The sequence below is a fragment of the Scyliorhinus torazame genome, chromosome 10 (assembly GCF_047496885.1).
Source record: "Scyliorhinus torazame isolate Kashiwa2021f chromosome 10, sScyTor2.1, whole genome shotgun sequence".
Taxonomy (NCBI): domain Eukaryota; kingdom Metazoa; phylum Chordata; class Chondrichthyes; order Carcharhiniformes; family Scyliorhinidae; genus Scyliorhinus; species Scyliorhinus torazame.
The window spans coordinates 153,387,612-153,413,206 of NC_092716.1; the positions used below are offsets into that span (position 1 = coordinate 153,387,612).

At 47.0% G+C, this 25,595-nt stretch overlaps 1 protein-coding gene across 4 annotated transcripts in view; it reads right to left on the reverse strand.

The window, feature by feature from the left end:
* Positions 1 to 25,595, reverse strand: part of prdm11 (PR domain containing 11) — a 202,059-nt gene that overhangs the window by 144,729 nt on the left and 31,735 nt on the right. For all 4 annotated transcript variants that reach the window (XM_072518836.1, XM_072518834.1, XM_072518833.1 and 1 more), the window contains exons 2-5: positions 14,701 to 14,821; positions 10,489 to 10,601; positions 8,149 to 8,411; positions 758 to 825 (exon numbers count right to left, since the gene is read on the reverse strand). In XM_072518836.1, the coding sequence (XP_072374937.1) occupies positions 758 to 825; positions 8,149 to 8,411; positions 10,489 to 10,601; positions 14,701 to 14,816 (560 nt within the window). In that variant the 5' untranslated portion in view covers positions 14,817 to 14,821. The remainder of the gene's footprint in view (positions 1 to 757; positions 826 to 8,148; positions 8,412 to 10,488; positions 10,602 to 14,700; positions 14,822 to 25,595) is intronic.

Below are 25,595 nucleotides of genomic sequence, written 5' to 3' on the forward strand. Positions count from 1 at the left end.
GGGGCCGGCGCGGAGAAGGCAACCCACGCGCATGTGCGAACTCGCGCCTGCCGTGATGGCACGCTTGCCTGAAATCACGCCAGCCCTGCTGGCGCCCGTATCGGCAGCTGGAGGTGCGTGTGGTGCTCCAGTGCCGTGCTGGACCACTGTGCGGCGGAGGATCACTGCTCCTGGGGGCCAGATGACGCCGTCGTAAAACACTCCGGCGTTTACGACGGCGTCAACATTTAGCCCCAGAAGCGCAGAATCCCGCCCAGTGGCAGCCAGTCAGCATGCTGAATGCAGGTAAGAGCTCACACACAGATCGAAGAGATCAAGTTGGTGAGGATGTAAACAAGGCTGGAAGATTTGCTTTACTTTGGCTGGAGAGAGAAATCGCCATGTTAACCCCTGCTGGGAAAGTCTGTTAGGGGATTTAAAAATGAAAAAGGAGGCAACCATCAGGAATTGAGAATAGCTTTGGGCTGGTTCCTGGAGAACAAAGGGACAAAGTTAGAAAGTATAATCATGGAAGGGGACTTCAGGCCATCTTAAAAGTTAAATGGGGGATATTTCCTATATTTTAGAGTATAAGTTGTCTACTGAATATTATTTTGTCAATGTTGCATTTAGTTTGTTTATTCAGTAAAAGTCTAAAACTTGAAATTTTGTTGTGCAATCCTTCTAGTCAGTCACTGGAAAGTAAAGTTTCTTTATAAAAGTTAGCAGTTTTTACGGATCATAACGATTGTAATTGTAATCAGAGTTCCTGGCTTACCTCATCCAATTGGCTTTGGTCTCATCTGTGCCGTCAATGGACTTGTATGTGTTATTCTTGCCAAGTATCTGAATTAACAAAAAATATGACATGGAAGGGAATAAATTTTGATCAATACACAGCTGAGGTTTCAATTGTTAACGTCACAGGCCTGCAGAGAACCAATCATTAACAGTTTCAGGCAAATTTCCACTTGGTCCTTTAAACCTTTTTGAAAAATATTTATAAGAATAAAAAAAGTAATAAGTACAGTTTGCAAGACTTTAAGCAAATTAAGACATAAAAAATTAATTTTATTAAATAATTAAGACAAACATTTTGATATCAATTATCAAGTTCCTCCTAAGGACCAACTGAGAGAATGAGGAATGCTATATGTATAGAATCATGAATAGATCATTCAGTCCTCCAGACCTATTCCACTTTTCAAATAGATTATAGATTGTGTGCAACTTAACTTCATCCAGCTGCATTGGTACCATAACCAGTTAATATCTTACATAATAAAATACAATCAATCTCAGTGTTGACATTTTTAATTAATCTCTCCAGCTTCAGTTTTTTTGCAAGAGGAATGTTCCAGATTTCTACAACCCTTTGTGTGAAGAAGTGCCTTGTGGCATCATGGACTTTTGTTCGAAAGGTTGAGGCCAGCTGCCTCTACTGCTACCCTCCCTTAGCCCACCAGCCTAATTTCCGCTTAAGGATCCCCTTGCCCCAATCCAAATCTTTCTTTCGGATCTCTTCCATCTCCCCTATGTCCTCTTCAACAACTCAGCCTGTTGCTGTGATAGCCTCTTGCGCTCTAGAGCAATGGTGGGCAACCTGCGGCCTGGGGGCCCATCGGGGTTCTGAGGGCGGCCCACGAGACATTTTGTTCACCATTGCCTAAGCACAGGGTTGCCACATTCCGCTGATTTCCGTCCGTGTTGTTTTTTCCTACTGGTATGACTGAAGTGGTGTGCATGTAAAGCAAAGGCAAGTGAAGTGAGGTGCGTGCTGATTGCAAACAATATTGACGGTGAGCGCTGTGCCCTCCTTCTGCACCGAAAGTGTAAATATTATTTTGTTCTTATTACTTGAAGATGACAGTTTCATTGATATGTGAATGATTAAGCATTTTATATAACTTGTTTGGAAATATTCAGCATGTATTAAATGTTTTCAATCTTATTCAAGGGTCATAGTTAGCGAACTTGCCCAATTTCACCATATGAATACAATTACATAATTATACAATTGCATTTGGGGAGGAAAGTAGTATTCTGAGAAGTCTAGAAGAACAAAGGGACATGGAGTGTATGTCTATGGATCCCAGAAGATAACAGGATGTGGATAACGAAGTCAAGAAAGCACACAGGAAATGTTTCTTTATTGGCCAAGGCATTGAGTATAAGAGCAGGGAGGTTATGGTAGAATTGTATAAAACTATGACCACAGCTGTACTACAAACAATTCTGGTCATCACATTACAGGAAGGATGCGGTCATACTAGAGATGGTTCAGAAGAGTTTTATTGAATGTTGCCTGGAATGAAGAATTTTAGCTACAAGAAAAGATTGCATAGGTGTTTTCTTTGTGACATAGGAGGCTGAGGGAAGATTTATTGAGGTATATACATTTTTGAGGGCCTGCGATAAAGTGAATAGGAAGAATCTATTTCCATTGGCAATGAAGCCAATAACCAGGGACATAGATTTTAAAGAAGGTAGAAGATTAGAATGAAGGTGAGGAGTATTTATTTCACTCAAGGATGGTAGGTGTCTAGAACTCACTGCCTGAAAAGGGGGTAGAAACAGAAACCCATATCATGTTTAAAAAAACACTTGGATATGCACACGAGATGCTAGAACCTACAAGGTTACACGCCTAGTGTTGGAATCGGGATCTTTTTAAACTGGCATGGACACGGTGGACCAAATGGCCTCCTTCAGTATCAAAACTATGTTGTCCCAAACTCTGTTCTCTTGCAACCAACACCATACAAGTCCCTGGCAACCGTCTGAGGCTGAACAAGACTGCTTGCGACCGTTGCGATATAGTTGACCTGAAGAGTTTCCTACCACATATCTGCACCATCACCAGGACTTCCGTTATCCATCTCCATAACTTTATTATTATTACTCAACTCTCATCTTGCTTCAGCTCAACTGCTGATGAAATCCTCACTATGGTCTTTATTATCTTCAGACTTAATTATTCCAATGCACTCCTGGATGACTTCTCACATTCTACCCAAGCAGCTTGAGCTGCTTGATGTGGGAGCTGGCAGATCCCATTGCGAGCTACAGCGACCACATCTGCAGTAAGCGTTGGCTGCTCGAAGAGCTCTGGCTCAGAGTTGATGAGCTGGAGTCTGAGCTTCAAACACTGAGGCACATCCGGGAGGGGGCGACTTACCTGGACACTGTGTTTCAGGAGGCAGTCACACCTGTCAGAGTAAGTAGTTTAAATCCTGCCAGTGGCCAGGGACAGCAGGGTGTGACTGCAAGTCAGGCAGGTAAAGGGAACCAGCAGTCAGGAACTCAGGAGCCTCAGCCCTTGACCCTGTCCAACAGGTATGAGGCACTTGCTCCCTGTGTGGATGGCGAACAGGGCTGCAGGAAGGATGAGTCAGCTGACCAAGGCACCATGGTTCAGCAGGCCATTCAAAGGGAGGGAGTAAATAGGCAAGTTGTAGTTGTAGGGGATTCCATTATCAGGGGGATAGATAGTATCCTTTGTGAGCAGGATAAAGAGTCCCACATGGTATGTTGCCTGCCCGGTGCTAGGGTGCGGGACATCTCTGACCGGCTTGAAAGTATACTGGAGAGGGAGGGGGAGCATCCAGTTGTTGTGGTCTATGTCGGTACCAACAACATAGGCAAGTCTAGAAAAGAGGACCTGTTTAGAGATTATAAAGAGCTAGGATTCAAATTAAAAAACAGGTCCTTAAGGGTCATAATCTCCGGATTACTGCCCGAGCCATGTGCAAATTGGCATAGGGAGGCAAGAATAAGGGAAGTTAACACGAGGCTGAAAGAGTGGTGTGGAAAAGAGGGGGTCCTTTTCATGGGACACTGGCATCAGTTTTGGGACAGGGGGGACCTATACCGTTGGGATGGTCTCCACCTGAACCGAGCTGGGACCAGTGTTCTGGCGAAAATAGTAAATAGGGTGGTCAATAGGACTTTAAACTAGAGATTGGGGGGGGGAGGGAAAGTCAGGGAACCAAGAGGTGAAGTAATCAGTGGGAAGCGTAGCTGCTTAGGAATACAAAAAAGCACGAAAAGACAAAACTCAGGAGAGGTTACGATAGTCCCAATCCCACAAAATATGACACAGTGTATGGAAAGGCTCAGTAAACCAAGGTCCACCACACTAAGAAAACAAAAAGGGACGGTCAATAGAGAATTAAAGGTGCTATATTTAAATGCACGCAGTGTACGGAACAAGGTAGATGAGCTTGTGGCCCAGATTGTGACTGGCAGGTATGATGTGGTAGGCATCACAGAGACGTGGTTGCAGGGGGTTCAGGACTGGCATTTAAACATCCAGGGATGCACAACCTATCGAAAAGACAGAGAGGTGGGCAGAGGGGGCGGGGTTGCCTTGTTAATTAGGAATGAAATTAAATCAATAGCACTAAACGACATAGGGTCAGATGATGTGGAGTCTGTGTGGGTAGAGTTGAGGAACCACAAAGGCAAAAAAACCATAATGGGAGTTATGTACAGGCCTCCTAACAGTGGTCAGGACCGGGGGCACAAAATGCACCACGAAATAGAAAGTGCATGTCAGAAAGGCAAGGTCACAGTGATCATGGGGGACTTCAATATGCAGGTGGACTGGGTAAATAATGCTGCCAATGGACCCAAGGAAAGGGAATTCATTGAATTCTTACAGGAGGGCTTTTTGGAACAGCTTGTGATGGAGCCCACGAGGGAACAGGCCATTCTGGAATTAGCGTTATGTAATGAGCCAGACTTGATTAAAGATCTTAAAGTAAGGGAGCACTTAGGAGGCAGTGATCATAATATGGTCGAATTCAATCTCCAATTTGAAAGAAAGAAGGTAGAATCAGATGTAAAGGTGTTACAGTTAAATAAAGGTAACTACAGCGGCATGAGGGAGGAACTGACGAAAATCGACTGGGAGCAGAGCCTAGTGGGAAAGACAGTAGAACAGCAATGGCAGGAGTTTCTGGGAGTAATTGAGGACACAGTACAGAGGTTCATCCCAAAGAAAAGAAAGGTTATCAGAGGGGGGATTAGGCAGCCATGGCTGACAAAGGAAGTTAGAGAATGCATCAAAGCAAAAGAGAAAGCCTATAATGTGGCAAAGAGTAGTGGGAAGTCAGAAGATTGGGAAGTCTACAAAAACAAACAGAGGATAACAAAGAGAGAAATAAGGAAAGAGAGGATCAAATATGAAGGTAGGCTAGCCAGTAACATTAGGAATGATAGTAAAAGTTTATTTAAATACATTAAAAACAAACGGGAGGCAAAAGTAGACATTGGGCCACTCCAATGAGGAACTAAATAAGTACTTTGCGTCAGTCTTCACAGTAGAAGACATGAGTAATATCCCAACAATTCAGGAGAGTCAGGGGGCAGAGTTGAATATGGTAACCATCACAAAGGAGAAAGTGCTAGAGAAACTAAGAGGTCTAAAAATTGATAATTCTCCAGGCCCAGATGGACTACATCCTAGAGTTCTAAAGGAGATAGCTGAAGAAATAGTGGAGGCGTTAGTTATGATCTTTCAAAAGTCACTGGAGTCAGGGAAAGTCCCAGAGGATTGGAAAATCGCTGTTGTAACCCCCCTGTTCAAGAAGGGAACAAGGAAAAAGATGGAAAATTATAGGCCAATTAGCCTAACCTCGGTTGTTGGCAAGATTCTAGAATCCATTGTTAAGGATGAGATTTCTAAATTCTTGGAAGTGCAGGTTCGGATTAGGACAAGTCAGCATGGATTTAGTAAGGGGAGGTCATGCCTGACAAACCTGTTAGAGTTATTTGAAGAGATAACAAATAGGTTAGACCAAGGAGAGCCAATGGATGTTATCTATCTTGACTTCCAAAAGGCCTTTGATAAGGTGCCTCACGGGAGACTGCTGAGTAAAATAAGGGCCCATGGTATTCGAGGCAAGGTACTAACATGGATTGACAATTGGCTGTCAGGCAGAAGGCAGAGAATTGGGATAAAAGGTTCTTTTTCGGAATGGCAACCGGTGACGAGTGGTGTCCCGCAGGGTTCAGTGTTGGGGCCACAGCTGTTCTCTTTATATATTAAAGATCTAGATGACGGGACTGGGGGCATTCTGGCTAAGTTTGCCGATGATACAAAGATAGGTGGAGGGGCAGGTAGTATGGAGGAAGTGGGGAGGCTGCAGAAAGATTTAGACAGTTTAGGAGAGTGGTCCAAGAAATGGCTGATGAAATTCAACGTGGGCAAGTGCGAGGTCTTGCACTTTGGAAAAAAGAATAGAGGCATGGACTATTTTCTAAACGGTGACAAAATTCATAATGCTGAAGTGCAAAGGGACTTGGGAGTTCCTAGTCCTGGATTCTCTAAAGGTAAACTTGCAGGTTGAGTCCGTAATTAAGAAAGCAAATGAAATGTTGTCATTTATCTCAAAAGGCTTGGAATATAAAAGCAGGGATGTACTTCTGAAGCTTTATAAAGCATTAGTTAGGCCCCATTTAGAATACTGTGAGCAATTTTGGGCCCCACACCTCAGGAAGGACATACTGGCACTGGAGCGGGTCCAGCGGAAATTCACACGGATGATCCCAGGAATGGTAGGCCTAACATACGATGAACGTCTGAGGATCCTGGGATTATATTCATTGGAGTTTAGGAGGTTGAGGGGAGATCTAATAGAAACTTACAAGATAATGAATGGCTTAGATAGGGTGGACGTAGGGAAGTTGTTTCCATTAGCAGGGGAGACTAGGACCCGGGGGCACAGCCTTAGAATAAAAGGGAGTCACTTTAGAACAGAGATGAGGAGAAATTTCTTCAGCCAAAGAGTGGTGGGTCTGTGGAATTCATTGCCACAGAGGGCGGTGGAGGCCAGGACGTTGAGTGTCTTTAAGACAGAAGTTGATAAATTCTTGATTTCTCGAGGAATTAAGGGCTATGGAGAGAGAGCGGGTAAATGGAGTTGAAATCAGCCATGATTGAATGGTGGAGTGGACTCGATGGGCCGAATGGCCTTATTTCCACTCCTATGTCTTATGGTCTTATGGTCTCCACAAACTTGAGGTCATTCAAATATCTGCTACACATATCCTAACTTGCACCATGTCCACCTTACCAATCTTTCCTATGCTCAGTGACCTACACTGGTTCCCAGTTAAGCTATGTCTCAATTTTAAAATTCCTTCCTTGTTTTCATAGAATCATTGTGCAGAAGGAGGCAATTCATCCCATCGAGTCTGCACCGGCGCTTGGAAAAAGAACCCTTCTTATTCCCACACATCCACCCTATCCCCGTAACCCGACCTAACCTTATTTGGACACTAAGGGCAATTTAGCATAGCCAATCCACCGAACTCTGCTCATCTTTGGACTGTGGGAAGAAACCGGTGCACCCGGAGGGAACCCATGCAGACAAAGGGAGAACATGCAGACTCCACACAGACAATAACCCAAACTGGGAATCGAACCTGGGACCCTGGCGCTGTGAAGTCACAGTGCTAACCACTATGCTACCATGCTGCCCTTTCAAATCCCTTCATGGCTTTGCCGCTCCATATTTCTGTAATTCGTTGCACCCTACAATCCTCAGGGATCTCTGCACTCTTCCAATTATGGCCTCACGTACATTCCCAATTTTAATTGCTCCGCCATTGATAGCTAAGCCTTCAGCTGCCAAGGCCCTAAGCTATGGACTTCTCATTCCTCATTTTGGATGCTCCTTAAAACCTAATTCTTTAATGAAGCCTTTTGTAATCTGGCCAAATAGTTCCAGGTGAGGTTTGTGTCAAATTTTGTGACATGATGCTCCTGTAAAACACCTTGGGGGAATTATTATGTTAAAGATGCCATATAAATGCAAGTTATTATTACTGTTATTCGCGATTTTTTGAGAATGTAACTAGTCGAGCCGATAATAGATGTAGGCGATTCGAATTTCTAAAAAAAATTTGATAAGGTGTCGCACAAAAGGTTAATACACAAGATAAGACTCATGGAGTAGGGGGTTGCATGGTTCACAATGTTCTAATCTCTGTGGTCTACATTCCCATCAATCATGGCTCTATATTAGGTACTTCATCTCATAAAATGTACTTATAATGTTATCCTTATTCTGATCTAAAGGCAATGTTCAATTGCCAAAGCTATGCACCTTTCACTGCAAGTGTGCATGGGCGCATGTTCTCCAAGTATAAAAAAGCACATACCAGCCATGAGAAAAACCCAGATGACTTATCGGTTTGGCACACCTCTCCTTCATATGGTCCAAATATCCTTCCTCTTGGAATGATGGCATCCAAACAACGAACATCAATCTCTCCTCCAGGCTCCTTCACAACAGCTACTCCAACAGGGACCGTGAGGGCTGCCCTGTCCGGTGTACCTACTGGTATAGGTGTATCAGTAACAAATATTGGGCATCCATGAAGAGCACACTCGTCTATGAAGTACTCCTGGCAAGTCTCGCAAACTGGGATACAAATAATAAGAGTTAGATGCACGTTCACAGAAAAGAAAAATTGCAATGAAACCATCTTTTCTGAATCTCACTTGCTCCCAAAAATTCTCTTATTCTAATCTTTCCTTATTATTCTGACAAAGTCTACCATGACAACTATCCCCATTTCAACAAAAACAAATCTTTTGTGACAAGAATTCTACCTGACCAAAACTGAAATTATAGTCAAGGACCTCACATCTCAAAGTCGAGGGACAGGATTCTCCGACCCCCCCGCTGGGTCAGAGAATCGCCGGGGGCGGCGTGAATCCCGCCCCGTCGCTCCGACGCCAGCTGCCGAATTCTCCGGCGCCGGTTTTCTGGCGGGGGCGGGGATCGCGCCACGCCGGTTGGGGGCCATTGGCAGTGGCCCCCCCCCCCAGCGATTCTCCGGACCCCGATGGGCCGAGCGGCCGCCCGTTTTCGGCCCGTCCCGTCGGCGTGAATTACACATTGTCTGCACCGGCAGGACCTGTCTCTGAGGGCGGCCTGCAGAGTCCTCAGGGGGGATACAGCCACAGGGGGGGCCCCCACAATGGCCTGGCCAGCAATCGGGGCCCACTGACCTGCGGGCAGGCATGTGCCGTGGGGGCACTCTTTCCCTTCGCGTCGGCCTATGTAAAGCTCCACCATGGCCGGTGCGGGGAATAAACCCCCTGCTCATGCGCAGGGATTACGCCAGCGGTTCTGGGAACACGCTGGCGCTCCAGCGCATGGGCCAACTCGCGCCGGCCGACGGAGGCCCTTCGCCGCCGGTTGGCGCGGCGCTAACCCCTCCAGCGCCTGCCTAGCCCCTGAAGGTGCAAAGGATTCCCCACCTTCCGGGCGGCCCGACGCCGGAGTGGTTCACGCCACTCTTTGGCGCCGGTATGGCCCGCCCGCTGGATACCGGAGAATTCCGACCAAGGTCTTTGCGTAGTGTCAGTATTATTCACATTGTACTGGCTAGTTTTGTTTCAATGAATCATAGAGGTATACATCACAGAAAAGGACCTTTGGTCCATTGTACCTGTGCCCGTCAAAAATAACCACCTAACTATTCTAATCCCATTTTCCAGCACTTGGCCCGTAGCCTTGTATGTCTTGGCATCGCAAGTGCATATCTAAATACTTCTTAAATGTTATGAGGGTCTTTGCCTCCACCACTCTTTCAGGCAGGGAGTTCTAGACTCTCACCATCCGCCGGTGAAAAGTTTCTTCCTGTCTACTCTAACTGTGCCCCTCATAATTTTATACATAATATACCCCCTCAGTCTCTTCTGCTCCAAGGAAAACAAGCCGTTCCATCCAATCTCTCTTCATAGCAAAATTTCTCCAGGCCAGGCAAGATCTAGTTAATCTCCTCTGCACCCTTTCAAGTGCTATCACATCCCTCCTATAATGCAGATTCCAGAACTGCACACATTGCTCTAGTTGTGGCCTAACCGACATTTAATACAGTTCAGCATAACCTCCCTGCTCTTTTTTTAAAATTCGTTCATGGGATGTGGGCCTCACTAGCTGGGCCACCATTTATTGCCAATCCGAGTGCATTTAAGAGACAACACATTGCTGTGGATCCGGAGTCACATGTAGGCCAGGCCAGATAAGGACGACAGATTTCCTTCCCTAAAGGACATTACTGAAACAGATGGGTTGTTATGACAATCGACAATGGTTTCATGGTCATCATTAGACATTTAATTCCATATTTTTGAATTCAAACTTCACCATCTGCCATGGCAGGATTCAAACCCGGATCCCATGACTCTGGTTCTCTGGATTATTAGTCCATCTTAAACTCTATGCCTCGGCTAATAAAGACAAGTATATCACATGCCTTCTTAACCACTGTATCCACCTGCTCTGCTACCTTAAGGGGCCAGGGTACATACACACCAAGATCCCTCGGATCCTCGGTGCTTCGCAGGATCCTGCCGTTTATCATGTATTCCCTTGCCTTGTTTGTCCTGCCCAAGTGCACAACCCCACTTATCCGGATTGAATTGCATGGGTTTATATGATTGAACAACTGGACTTATTTCTATAAAATCATAAGAAAGCCACTTACACCAGTATTCATATTGCTCAGGGGATTGATTCATCATCACTTCTTCACCTTTTACCTTCCCCAATTCCAGTTCTGTTTCTGTGGGAAATACCTGGGTATGGCCTGGCACAATGCTATATGAGGGCAAAGAAAGGAAAGGTGAGTTTGAACAAATTTTAATCACGTGAATTCAACCTGGTGTCAAGACCAAAGATAGTTTTTGGTTTGTGCAATGTAAGATTTCAGCTGATATGACAAAGAACAATGATCTAGAACAGCAATTATTTGTTACAAAGTGAGTTTCCCTAGGTTTCTAACTCTGTGTGGATGTATTCCTGGAGTCAAACACCCTGGGCGGGATTCTCCACTCCCGCGCCGAAGTGCCCACGCCGTCGAGGTTCACGACGGCGCGAAACGGCCCCGATCCCGACCGATTCAGGCCCCGACAATGGGCTAGGATCGGGGCCGCATCATCTACACGCGCCAGGCCTTGTCGCCGCGTAAAGGCGGCGCCGCATAGATGACGCGGCCGGCGCCGCATAACTGGCGTCACCCACGCATGCGTGGTTGCCGTCCTCTCTGAGTCCGCCCCGCAAGAAGATGGCGGATGGATCTTGCGGGGCCGCGGAAGGAAGGAGGTCCTCTTTCAGAGAGGACGGCCCGACGATCGGTAGGCACCGATCGCGGGCCATGCCACATTTGAGGTACACCCCGGTGCCGCCCCCCAGCGTTCCCGCGCTGTTCACGACGGCCGCGACCAGGTGTGGACGGCGCCGGGGGAAACCCGCCGTTTTGGCCTGGCCGCTCGGCCCATCCGGGCCTGAGAATAGCGGGGGGTATCGGAGAATCGCCATTTTGGGTGTCTCCGGCGATTCTCTGGCCTGCGGCCCGCGGAACCAGACGGGGCCGTTCCCGCTGCTTGGGAGAATCGCGGGAGGATGTCGGACCGGCGTCCGGGAAATTTTGGTGGCCCAGGCGATACGCCCAACCGGCACGGGAGTGGAGAATCTCGCCCCTTGTTCCTGTCTCTCCATTAATGATTTTAGAATTAATAAAAGTAAAGTGCTGAAAGGAAATAGAAAAGTACAATTTTTAATGCTCCTGAAAGTTACTCACAGCAGTGTCTAGGAAATTAATCTATAATCTATGAATGCTTGGTAATCCTATGGGAATTTCCTATAGGCTGGCTATTAATGGGGTGCCCACAGCTATGAATAATACCACTGAGCTGACATTGCCAATTGTAGGTCTCAGTTCACTGTAAGCCAGCTTTGTATAAGCCAGTAGACATTCAAGCCTAAATGGACCATAAAATTGCCCCCTTAGAACATAACAACAGGATCAGTGAAAGTGATTTTATTATGTCTTCTTTATGTGTTCCTCCATAACAGTTACCAAACGGTTAATGCTGGTCAGACATCTGTTCTATTCTGGCAGAGTGGTGAATGAACAACCTCTGCATCACTCCACTGATCATATTGCGAACAAATGCAGGAATACTCTCAGTACATCCACATAATTCATCAGCATTTGATTCACATATGACAGAGATCAGCATGTGCTTTCACCTTAATGTAGTAATTTGAAAGTAAGCTCCATGAAGTGTCATTCCTGAAGCAATAAACAGAGCAAGTTGCCATGCCAGGTCTACCTAATACCCACATGCCCGTCCTTGGCCTGCTGCAATGTTCCAGTGAAGGCCAAGTCAAACTGGAGGAACAGCACCTCATCTTCCGATTGGGCATGTTGCAGCCTTCCGGACTTCACTTCAGACTGTGAATGCTCTCCTCCACCTTCAACCCATTTTTATTTCTATCAGTTTATTTTCATTTCTTCCATTGATCCGTTTTTCTCTCACCATTGTCTCCCCTCCCCCCACACCACGAGGGCCATGGGTTCCCTGTCCCTCGTTGTCCTTTGTCAAGCTGCTTACCGTTGTTCTGCCATTAACACATTTTGATCTGTTAATGTGCCACGATCAGCACCCTTCTCAGCCATGATCACCACCATATGCATACCCTTTGCATTTTTGTCCACACCGTAACCTATCGCTGGTCCTCTATCCAGTCGCACTGCTCCAAGCAGACCCCACAACAATATAAATCTCATCCTATTTCCAGTTCTCTATAGCTTCAAGAGTCATCTAAACTCGAAACGTTAGTTCGCTTCTCTCTCCACAGATGCTGTCAGACCTGCTGAGATGGTCCGGCATTTTCTGTTTTTGTTCTACCTAATACCAGCCTGCCTTACTCTGTCCACTAATTGTATCCCTTGCTCACGTGTGCTACGTTTTACCTGTGAACATTCCTCAGACTCATTATAATTTTCTACAATGTCATTTCTCCATTGATGCTTCCTTTAGATGGAGTAAGTGCAAAGTGCCTTATGCAAAGTGTACTTCTGCCTGAGAGAGCCTGGCTTCTTTCCACGAGAATGCAGTCTGTGGCTGAGTGTACATCCTCTTTTGAACAATGCTTTTCTGTCAAAAGGATAGATGGCACATTGTTAATATTGTTTTGGATTATTTAATATTTACCGGCCTGCCAAAATAGGGTGTCACAAAATTCAATACTTATTTCAGAGTCTTTGATGAAACATGGTGTAAGAGTTTCCCTAAATGTGTATTCAAAATGAATTTTCAGTAATCTGTGAATCGCTAATCAGCAATCTTCAAAGATTGACTACTGGAAAATCCGCGTCTTAAAATTGTTGCGATTCTTGATATTACATAAACAATTGACTCAGTTGGCCGCATGGTGGCGCAGTGGTTAGCACTGCTGCCTACGGTGCTGAGGACCCAGGTTCGATCCCAGCCCTGGGTCACTGTCTGTGTGAAGTTTGCACATTCTCCCAGTGTCTGCGTGGGTTTCACCCCCACAACCCAAAGACGTGCAGGTTAGGTGGATTGGCCACACAAAATTGCCCCATAATTGGAAAAAAATAATTGAGTAATCTAAATTTTTTTTTTTAATTGACTCAGAAGCATTAATTTATATGCATTATGATCCTCTTGTCTGCCTGTACGCACTGTACCACAACAGATCCTGGCAAAAGCACTGTGCTAAAGAAAAATCATCTGTTTGCAACAGTGCAATAAAACAGTACAAGAGACTTACTCTCAAATAAGAAAACCGGAGGTGAAAAAAAGAGCACACAAATATTTGTGTTGCAAAGCACGTATCACATCAAGTGGCATGTTACCAGCAACTCTATTCAGCTTGTTCCACTCCATTATCAAACTTTCAAACTGAAATAATGCATGCATCACTACTGCTAAGCTGTGTACTTCTGCTTAAAATTGTTTCAGAATAAATTTGTTCACTACTCTGCAGATTTCTATGCTCAAACGTTACTTGCACAGCTTTGGTCTCCTTATTTAATAAAATACATAATTACATTAGAAGCAATTCAGAGAAGGTTCAACTCAACTGATTCCTGGGATGAGGGGGTTATCTTATGAGGAAGGTTATCATAGAATTGTTACAGTGCAGGAGCCATTCGACCCATTGGGTCTGCATCGCTCTTTGGAAAGACCACCCTACTAAAGCCCACACCTCCACCCTATCCCCGTAACCCAACCTAACCTTTTTGCCACTAAGGGTCCATTTAGCATGGCCAATCCACCTAACATCTTTGGACTACGAGAGGAAACCGGACCACTCGCAGACACAGGGAGAAAGTAAAAACTCCGCAGTCACTTGTGTCTAGAATTGAACCCGGGACCCTGGAGCTGTGAGGCAGCAATGCTAACCACTGCACAACCGTGCCACCCTTATCCATTGAAGTTTGGCCCTTATCAATTGAAGTTTAGAAAAATACGAGGTTATCTGACTGAAACATATCAGATCCTGGGGGGACTTGATCGGGTGCATTTTGAACTAGGGGGCACAACTTAAAAATAAGGGGTCTTCCATTTAAGAGGGAGATAGGGAAATGTATTTTCTCTCAAAGGGTTGCGAGTCTGTGGAACTCTCTTCCACAGATCGTAGAGGTAGGGTGATTGAATATTTTTAAGGAAAAGTAGATAGATCTTGACTAACAAGGGGAAACCAAAGAGTATCGGGGGGTAGGCAGAATAGTTGGGTTGAGGCTGCAATCGGACAAGCCATGATCTTACTGAATGACTGAGCAATATAGAGAGCAGAAGAGCCTACTCCTGCTCCAAATTCATATGTTAGTATGTAAAGTGGAAACAGCATCAAAATCAGATTGGATGTTTATTTTGTTGCGTACCATTGCCCATACTTTGCTTCCTCTTCAGGCAAAATGTTTTCAATCTTCACCTTCACACCTGCTTGCCTGTGGTCCAATTGGTCTTTGATTTGTTTTGAAGACCAGTTTTCATTCATTTTATCTGCAAAAAAAAAAAATGGTTTAAAATTGGCTTAAGAAAGCAAAATTTGGACATATGCATGTATCAAACTGAAAGATATTTATGCCAGTTTATTCCTCTTTGCAGTGTACCCACAGTATCAAGTGTTCTCAGGACAGTTACAAATGTCCAAAGCATCCAATCAAGATTTAGCTACTGCCTTTTGCCTAACACAAGGAGGCCAAAATGCAGAAGCTTGGGAATAAGGCAAGAAAGAAATTGAAGGCCAGAGAAAAACAAACTCAAATGTGATAAGGCAAGCAGTGGACACATTAAAAAGATGTCCCATTCATGGCAGAGCAATTTTTAATGTTATTTTGAGGGCCTTATGTTGAATAAACAATAAAGGGACCATGTGCGATGTCAGCTAACATCACAAGTTTTCACATGCACACTGATGACACCCAGAGCTACCTCATTACCTTCACCCCACCATTTCTCTAAATTGTCAGATTTCTTGGGCGGGATTCTCCGCAATCGGCACGATGTCCGGCGACCGGCGCCAAAGACGGCGTGAATCAGTCCGGCATCGTGCCGCCCAAAGGTGCGGAAGTCTCCGCATCTTGAGGGGCTGAGCCCTCACCTTGAGGGGCTAGGCCGGCGCTGGACTGATTTCCACCCCGCCAGCTGGCGGGAAAGGCCTTTGGTGCCCCGCCAGCTGGCGCGGAAATGACCTTGCCGGGCGGCACATGCGCGTGAGCATCAGCGGCCGCTCACAGCATCCCCGCGCATGCGCAGTGGAGGGGGTCTCTTCCGCCTCCGCCATAGTGGAGACCATGGCAAAGGCGGAAGGAAAAGAGTGCCCCCACGGCACAGGCCCGCCCGCGGATCGGTGGGCCCCGATCGCGGGCCAGGCCACCGTGGGGGCACCCCCCGGGGCCAGATCGCCCCCCCCCCCCCCCCCCCCCCCCAGGACCATGGAGCCCGCCTGCGCCGCCTTGTCCCGCCGGTAAGAGAGGTGGTTTGATTCTCGCCAGCGGGACATGCATTCCAGCAGTGGGACGTCGGCCCATCGCTGGCTGGAGAATCGCCGGGGGGGGGGGGGGGGGGGCGCCAACCGGCGCGATTCCCACCCCCGCCGAACATCCGGTGCCGGAGAATTCGGCAACTGGCAGGGGCGGGATTCACGTCAGCGCCCGGCGATTCTCCGACTCGGCGGGGGGTCGGAGAATCCCGCCCCTTATCTGACATGCAGTACTGGATGAACAGAAATTTCCACCAATTAAATATTTGGAAGATTGAAGCCATTGCTTTCAGTCCCTGTCACAAACTCCATCCCTCTCTCTCCCTGGCAATTGTCTGAGACTCAGCAAGATTGCTCGTAGAAATAAGAAATAGCAAGAGAAAAAGCCCCTGATAGGAGTAATCTATAAGCCCGCAAACAGTAGTTCTGCAGTGGGGCACAGTATAAACCAGGAAATACCAGAGATTTGTTAGAAAGGTGTGGCAATAATCATGGGTGATTTTAATATGCACATTGACTGGAAGAATCAATTTGGCAAGCTAGCCTGGAGGTGGAGTTCATTGAGTATATTGGAGATTGTTTCTTCAAACAGTATGTTCCATGTTGCAGTCCCATTAACCCTGCTCAGCACGTCCTCCCACAGGCCTTCCTCAATCTCCCCTCCCAACTCATCCTCCCATTTATGCCTCAGCTCTTCGGTCTGCGTCTCCTCCGCCCCCATGAGCTCCTTGTAAATATCCGAGACACTTCCCCACCCATCCTCTGGACACTACCCTATCTTGGATCCCCCTTAGTGGCAAGAGTGGAAAAGATGGCATCTGCCTACGCAAAATGTCCCGCACCTGAATAGACCGGAATTCATTCCCCCTCGTCAACCCAAACTTGGCCTCCATCTCCCTCAAGTTAAGGAAGCTCCCTTCCAAAAACAAATCTCCCATCCGCTCAAGCCCCGCCCTTCGCCATACCCGGAACTGTCCATCCAACCTCCCCGGGGCAGACCGATGGTTGTCACATATCGGGGACCAGACCAATGCTCCCGTTGCTCCCACGTGCCTCCTCCACTGTCCCCAGATCCGAAGGGCCACCACCACTACAGGTCTGGTGGAGAAGCACGCCGGTGGGAACGGCAGAGGCGCCGTCACTAACGCCCCCAGACTGGTACCCCTACATGAGGCTGCCTCCACCCGCCCCCAAGTCGACCCCCCACCACCCACTTTAGCCACCCAATAATAGTTGCTGAAATTCAGCAGTGCAAGCCCCCCTTCCCCCCAGTTCCGCTCGAGCATCACCCTCTTCACTCGCCCGCCCATACAAAGCCCAAAATGATCTTGCTTACCCTCTTAAAAAAGGAACGTGGAATGAAAATGGGGAGACACTGGAACACGAATAAGAACCTCGGGAGGACCGTCATTTTAACTGTCTGTACTCTCCCAGCTAACGACAGCGGGAGCGCATCCCACCTCCGGAACGCCCCTCGCATTTGATCTACCAGCCGGGACAGGTTCAGCTTGTGCAGTCGACCCCAATCCCGCGCCACTTGTATTCCCAGGTACCTGAAACTGTCCCCAACTAACCGGAACGGCAGCTCCCTCAGCCGGTCCCCTTGGCCCCTCTCCTGAACTACAAACATTTCACTTTTTGTTATATTCAATTTGTACCCCGAAAACCGGCCGAATTCCCCCAGGGTCGCCATGATTCCGTCCATCCCCGCCATTGGGTCCGAAACGTACAAGAGCAAGTCATCTGCATACAATGAAACTCTATGCTCCACCTCCCCCCCCCCACCCCCGAACCAGCCCCTTCCAACCCTCTGAAGCCCTCAGAGCAATTGCCAGCGGCTCTATAGCTAGCGCAAACAGCAGTGGGGAGAGGGGGCACCCCTGTCTCATCCCGCGGTGTAGTCTAAAATAGTCGGAAGTCATCCTGTTTGTCTTCACACTCACCTCCGGGGCCTGATATAGCATCCTGACCCGTTCGATGAAACCCACCCCAAATCCAAACCGTCCCGGCACCTCCCATAAGTATTCCCACTCTACCCGGTCAAACGCCTTCCCCACGTCCATTGCCACCACTACCTCCACCTCCTTTCCCTCTGAGGGCATCATGATCACATTGAGCAATCTTCTTATATTCGCCACCAGTTGCCTACCTTTACCGAACCCTGTTTGGTCCTCCCTAATAACACACGGCACACAATCCTCAATCCTAGTGGCCAAGAGCTTTGCCAGCAGTTTAGCATCCACGTTAAGAAGGGAGATCGGCCTATAAGACCCACACGACTCCGGGTTCTTGTCCCGTTTTAAAATCAAGGAGATGGTAGCCTGCGACATTGTCTAGGGCAGCACCCCTCTGTCCCTTGCCTCATTAAAAACCTTGACCAGCAGCGGCCCCAATATCCCGGAGGACTTTTTATAAAATTCTACCGGTCACCCACCCGGACCCGGGGCTTTACCTGACTGCATGGCCTTTAAGCTTCAAATATCTCCTCAGCTCTGATCGGGGCACCCAGCCCTTCTACTTTTCGGAATGTCAGGCCGTCTAAGAAGCATCTCATCCCCTCCGGCCCTGTGGGGGGCTCCGAGCTATAGAGTCTGCTATAAAAGTCCTTGAAAGCCCTGTTCACACCCGCCGCATCCCCTACCAAGTTACCGCCTCCATCCACCACTTTACCTATTGCCCTAGCCGCCTCCCTCTTTTTGAGCTGTTGAGCCAGCATCCTGCTGGCTTTCTCTCCATGTTCATATACCGCACCCCTCGCCTTTCTGAGCTGCTCCACTGCCTTACCCATGGACACCACCCCAAACTCCGCCTGCAGCCTCCTCCGTTCCCTCAAGAGTTCCGCACTCGGCATCCCCTCATACCTCCTGGCAATCTGCAGGATCTCCGCTAGCAGTCGGTCCGTTTCTGCCCTGTCTGTCTTGTTTCTGTGAGCCCGGATTAAGATCAGCTCCTCTCTCACCACTGCCTTGAGCACCTCCCACACCACAGCTGCTGAGACTTCCCTCGTATCGTTGACCTGCAGGTAGTTTTGTACACACTTCCTCACCTTCTCCCATCAGCCAGCAGTCCCACATCCAGCCTCCACTGCGGGAACTGGAAGCTCTCTTCACTCACCTGTAGCTCGACACAATGTGGGTCATGGTCGGAAATGGTGATTGCCGAATACTGTACGTCCACCACCCCTGTCAGTAGATCCCTACTCAATATTTAAAAATCGATCCGGGAGTAGACCCTATGGACGTGTGAGAAAAAGGTGGTATCCTGAGGTCTTGGGCAGAGCAGGAACCATCCGGCCTTCTAAACCTCCACGGGTCGACTCCCCCCCTTCTGCTCCATGAACTCCCTCAGCTCTTTTCCCATTGCTGACATTCTGCCCGTTTTTGAGCACGACCGGTCCAGGCCTGGATCAATAACTGTATTGAAGTCCCCTCCCATAACCAGCTTGTGGGAATCCAGGTCGGGTATCTTCCCCAGCACCCGCTTTATGAAACCCGCATCATCCCAGTTTGGCACATACATGTTGACCAGGACCACCTGCCTCCCTTCCAGCTTACCGCTAACCATAACGTAGCGGCCTCCCCCGTCCGAAACAATACTCCCCACCTCAAGCTGCACCCGCTTGTTCACCAAAATCGCGACTCCCCTGGTCTTAGTATCTAGCCCTGAGTGGAATACCTGACTAACCCAGCTCTTCCTCAACCTAATCTGGTCCGCTACTTCAGGTGCATCTTCTGCAACATTATCACGTCCGCCTTTAGAGCCCTAAGATGCGCGAACACCTTTGCCCTCTTTACTGGCCCATTTAGCCCTCTAACGTTCCACGTGACCAGCCTAGTTGGGAGGCATCACACCCCCCCGCCTTGCCGGTCAGCCATCCCCTTTCCTGGGCCTGCCCCGCGCCTCTGTGGTCCCGCCTCCTGGCACCACCCATCCCCGACCTCTTCTCCGCTTCTAAAATCAAATCCCTCCCTCGTCAGCCGAACAACCCCCCCCTCTTCCCAGCAACACCAGTCTGTAACCTAACCCCATCCCTAATCTGATTGTATACACACCCCCCACTGTGCTCACGCAGACTAGCTCACCCAGCTAGCCTGGTGGCTCACAGCTCCGGCGCCAGCATGTCTCCCATCTATTGTTGCCTACCTTCCCTCCCCCCGCCCATCGAAACCATCCCCCTCATCAACCCAGCCCCGACAACCACCCACTTTAAGAAACAGCCACCAACCAAAGTCAGTGTAAAGAAAAACAAAGCCAAACTCTTGCTATAATACAGATCGAAGTAATACTACTCAAAATAATACAAAGTCAAAAATCCCCACCACCAGCCCCCTCACAACACAGAAAACCCACCGAAATCGAGGAATTTAAAAAAAAAAAAGAAAACCCACTTTCCCCTTCTTAATCAAAGCACAGTTATCAAAGAGAAAAAGCCAAGAACGAAAACGAACAAACGGATAAATCAATGCAGACAGCATTTAAAATGAACAGGAAAAACCGTTTCTCAAACTTAGAGCCGAATGTTCTCAAGTTGGCACCAGTCCTTTCCTCCTGGCGAACTCCATAGCGTCCTCAGGCAACTCAAAGTAATGATGTTGGTCCTCATCCGTAACCCAAAGTCATGCCGGATACAACAGTCCGAACTTAACCTGTTTCTTGAACAGGATCGACTTGACTTGATTAAAGCCTGCCCTCCTCTCGGCCACCTCTACGCTTAAATCTTGGTACACCCGCAAAATGCTGTTGTCCCACTTACAGCTCCGCATGCGCTTGGCCCACTGGAGAACGCGCTCCTTATCCAGGTACCTGTGGAACCTGACCACCATCGCCCGCGGGGGGTCCCCCTGCCCCGGCTTCCTCGCCAGCGCTCTGTACGCTCGATCCACCTCCAACGGTCGAGGGAAAGCCCCATCTGTGATTTGATTTTTTGATTTGATTTATTATTGTCACATGTATTAGTATACAGTGAAAAGTATTGTTTCTTGCATGCTGCACAAACAATGCATACCGTACATAGGAAAAGAAGGAGAGACTGCAGAATATAATGTTACAGTCATTGCTAGGGTGTCGAGAAAAGATCAACTTAATACGAGTTAGGTCCATTCAAAAGTCTGATGGCAGCAGGGAAGAAGCTGTTCTTGAGACGGTTGGTACGTGACCTCAAACTTTGGTATCTTTTTCCTGACGTAAGGAGGAGGAAGAGTGTCCGGGATGCGTGGGGTCCTTAATTATGCTGGCTGCCTTTCCGAGGCAGCGGGAATTGTAGACAGAGTCAATGGGTGGGAGGCTGGTTTGTGTAATGGATTGGGCTACATTCACGACCTTTTGTCCTAAAAGGCCTATGGAGTGTTGGCCTTTATTGGTGGAGGGATTGAGTTCCGGAGTCATGAGGTCATGTTGCAGCTGTACAAAACTCTGGTACGGCCGCATTTGGAGTATTGCGTACAGTTCTGGTCACCGCATTATAGGAAGGACGTGGAGGCTTTGGAGCGGGTGCAGAGGAGATTTACCAGGATGTTGCCTGGTATGGAGGGAAAATCTTATGAGGAAAGGCTGATGGACTTGAGGTTGTTGTCGTTGGAGAGAAGAAGGTTAAGAGGAGACTTAATAGAGGCATACAAAATGATCAGGGGGTTAGATAGGGTGGACAGTGAGAGCCTTCTCCCGTGGATGGAAATGGCTGGCACGAGGGGACATAGCTTTAAACTGAGGGGTAATAGATATAGGACAGAGGTCAGAGGTAGGTTCTTTACGCAAAGAGTGGTGAGGCCGTGGAATGCCCTACCTGCAACAGTAGTGAACTCGCCAACATTGAGGGCATTTAAAAGTTTATTGGATAAGCATATGGATGATAAGGGCATAGTGTAGGTTAGAGGGCTTTTGTTTCGGTGCAACATCGTGGGCCGAAGGGCCTGTACTGCGCTGTATCGTTCTATGTTCTATTGTCGTATCTTGCGGTCTTGGGCAGAGCAGGAACCATACCAAGCTGTGATACAACCAGAGAGAATGCTTTCTATGGTGCATCTGTAAAAGTGGAGTCCCACACTTGCATTCTGGATTTAAACATAGGAAATTACATTGGCATGAGGACAGTTTTTGCCCGAGTGGGCAGGAAGGCTAAAAGGTGGGACAGCTGATGAGCAGTGGCAGTTGTTTAAGGAGATACACAATTCCTCACAACTAAAAAATATTCCAGTGAGGATGAAAGATGGTAAGAGAGATAAAAAAACATCCATGGCTAAACAAGGTCAAGGACAATATAAAGACAAAAACTAAGGTATATCATATTGTAAAGGCCAGAAGCAGGCTGGAACATTGGGAAACTTTCAAACATAACAAAGAGATACTAAAAAAGTAATAAAAAGAGTCAAGGTAAATTACAAAAGAAAATTAGTGCAAAATATCAAAAAAGGATAGCAAAAGCTTCCATAAGTATAAAAAAAGAGAGTCAGTATGGTGAATGTTGGTCTCTTGAAAGATCATAGAATCATAGAATTTACAGTGCAGAAGGAGGCCATTCGCCCATCGAATCTGCACCAGGCCTTGGAAAGAGCACCCTACTTAAGCCCACAGCTCCATGCTATCCCTGTAACCCAGTAACCCCACCTCAGCTTTTTGGATGCTCAGGGCAATTTAGCATGGCCAATCCACCTAACCTGCACAATTTGGACTGTGGGAGGAAACCGGAGCACCCGGACGACACCCACGCAGACACAAGGAGAACATGCAGGTGAAATTGGAGAGTTAATAGTGGGGAACACAGAAATGGCAAAGATGCTAAATTAATACTTTGCCTCAGTTTTCATGGTGGAGGATGCCAGTGCTATTTCTATAGGAACGGAAAATTCAGAGCTAATAGAAAGGTAGGAACATAGAACAATCAACATCAATAGGGAAATGGGACTCAACAAACTATTGTGATTGAAGGCAGACAAGTCCCAGAGCCTGATGGCCTACATGCTAGGGTGTTAAAGGAAGTGGCAGCAGAGATAGTGGATCTATTGGTTATATTACAAAATTCCGTGGACACGGGAAAGTTCCAATGGATTGGAAAAATGCTAACTTTACGCCCTTATTCAAAAAGGGAGGGAGGCAGAATGTGGGAAATTATAGACCAGTTAGTTTAACATCTGTTGGGAAATTGTTAGAATGAATTATCACGGAAGTAACATCAGGACATTTGAAAAGTCAAAACACAATCATCAGAGTCAGCATGGTTTTATGAAGGGCAAATCATGTTTGACTAATTTGCTAGAGTTCTTCAAAGATGTAACAAGCAAAGGAGATAATGGGGATCTTGTAGATGTAGTGTATCTGGACTTCCGGAAGGCGTTTGATTTTTGAAAAACAGTTTTTGCAAAATTTGGTCCTTGGGCCCCAGCTATTTACAATCTATATAAACGACTTGGATACAGGACAGAAGGCTCTATTTGCAGATGACACACAAATAGGTAGAACAGTAAGTTGTAATGAGGAAATAAGTACCTTACAAATGGATATAGATAGGTTAGAAAAATAGGTCAAAATGTGGCAAATGTAGTTTAACATGGATAAATGTGAGGTCATGCATTTTGGTCAGCAAAATGGGAAGGCAACATATTGTCTAAATGGGGAGAGACTTCAGGGTGCTCCAGTGCAGAGGGATCTGGGTGTTCTCGTTCATGAGTCACAGAAAACTAGCATGCAGGTACAGCAGATATTAAAGAAAGCAAATAGAATGATGGTATTTATAGCTAATGGAATAGAGTATAACTGTAAGGAAGTGTAGTTGCAATTTTACAAGGCATTGGTTAGACCACACCTGGAGTATTGTGCATAGTTTTGGTCCCTTGTTTGAGGAAAGGTGTGGTGGTATTGGAGGCAGTTCAGACGAGGTTCACTAGGTTGATTCCAGAGATGAGGGGTTTGTCATATGAAGAGAGATTGAACAGGCTGGACCCATACTCTCCAGAGTTTAGAAGAATGAGGGGAGATCGAATTGATGTATGCAAGATGATAAAGTAGATGTGGAGTGGATGCTTCCTCTTGTGGGGCATCCTAGAACGAGAGGTCATAATCTTAGGATAAGAGGTATCAAATTTAAAAGGGAGTTGAGGAGAAACTATTTCTCTCAAAGGGTTGTGAATTTGTGGAATTTGCTACCCCAGAGTGCGGTGGATACTGGGACAGTGAGTAAATTTAAGGGGGAGTTCGACAGATTTTTAATTGGTAATGGGTTGAAGGGTTATGGAGAATGGGCAAGATGGTGGAGTTAAGGCCAGGATGAGATCATCCATGATCAAATGGCAGAGCAAATGCAATGGGCCAAATGACCTAATTCAGTTCCTATCTCTTAATAACTTATGAACATTGGTGTCAAATTTAACCCATGGTGAGCTTTCATCACATATCTGCGTCATCACTAAGACCACCTATTTCCGACACCGCAACATCATCCAACTCTATCCCTCTTCAGCTCACTTGCTTCTAAAACCCACATCTGTGCCTTCCTTACCTCAAAACTTTATTATTGCAATGCCCTCCAAGTCAGCCTCTTTACATTCTACCCTTTGCAAACTTGAGGTCATTCAAAACCCTGCTATTGTGTCTTAACCTAAGGGAGGCAATGGCATAGTGGTATTGTTGCTGGACTGCCATTCCAGAGACGCAGGGTAATGAACCAGAGTTAAATTTGAATTGAATAAAAATCTGGAATTAAAAGTCTAATGATACCATGAAACTATTGTCGACTGTTGTAAAAACCCATCTGGTTCACGAATATCCTTCAGGAAAGGAAATCTGCCATTCTTAGCTGGTTTGGCCTACATGTGACTCCAGATCCACAGCAATGTGTTTAACTCTTAACTGCCCAAGGAAATGGCTGAGCAAGCCACTCACTCAGTTTAAGGGCAAGGATGAGCAACAAACGCTGCCCTTGCCAGCAATACCCACATCCCATGAAAGAATAAAAAAAGCTCGCAAACACCATAAGGACTACAGCATTTTAAGAAGGAGACTCCCCAGCACCTTCTCAAAGGCATTAGAGATGGGCAACAAATGTTGGCCTAGCCAGCGATGCCCATATTCCATTGAACAATAAATAATATGACCACAGGAAGGAGTTGAGGCAAATCACATACATGCATCTATAGAATAGCTAGATGAGCATACAACACACCCAACAATGTGGAAAATTGCCCAGGTATGTCCTGTACACAAAAAGCATGACAAATCCAATCTGACCAGTTACCACTCCATCAGTTTGCTCTCAATTATCAGGACATTGATAGAACGTGCCACCGACGGTTCTTTCAAGTGACACTTACTCAGCAACAATTTGGTATGCAGTTTAGGTTCTGCACAATGGCCAGCTCCAACAAATAATATTGGGGTGCACAGAAAGCTGGGAGAAACAGACAGTGCTACAACAGTAAATAACAGGAAGAGGGAATGAAATAAGATCAACATTAAGCTGACTGTGCAGGTATGTGACTGCACAGTGTGATAAATAAAGCTGGTGAGCTGCTGGGCAGATAGCTAGGTAGGAATTTGATTTTGTAGCAGTAACAACGACATGGCTCCAAAAAGAAAAGGGTTCTAAATATTCCTGGACACAAGGGGTAGGATTCTCCGGCACACGCACGCCAGCAGTGGGATTCTCCCGCCAGCTGGCCAATGGGGTTTCCCATTGTGGGCAGCTCCATTAGGAAATCCCCAGGCGTGGATGCATTGCCGTCGCAACGGAGAATCCCGCCAGCGGAGAATCCAGCCCAAGGTGTCCAGAAAAGATAGAGAAGGAAAAACAGAAAGTGGGGT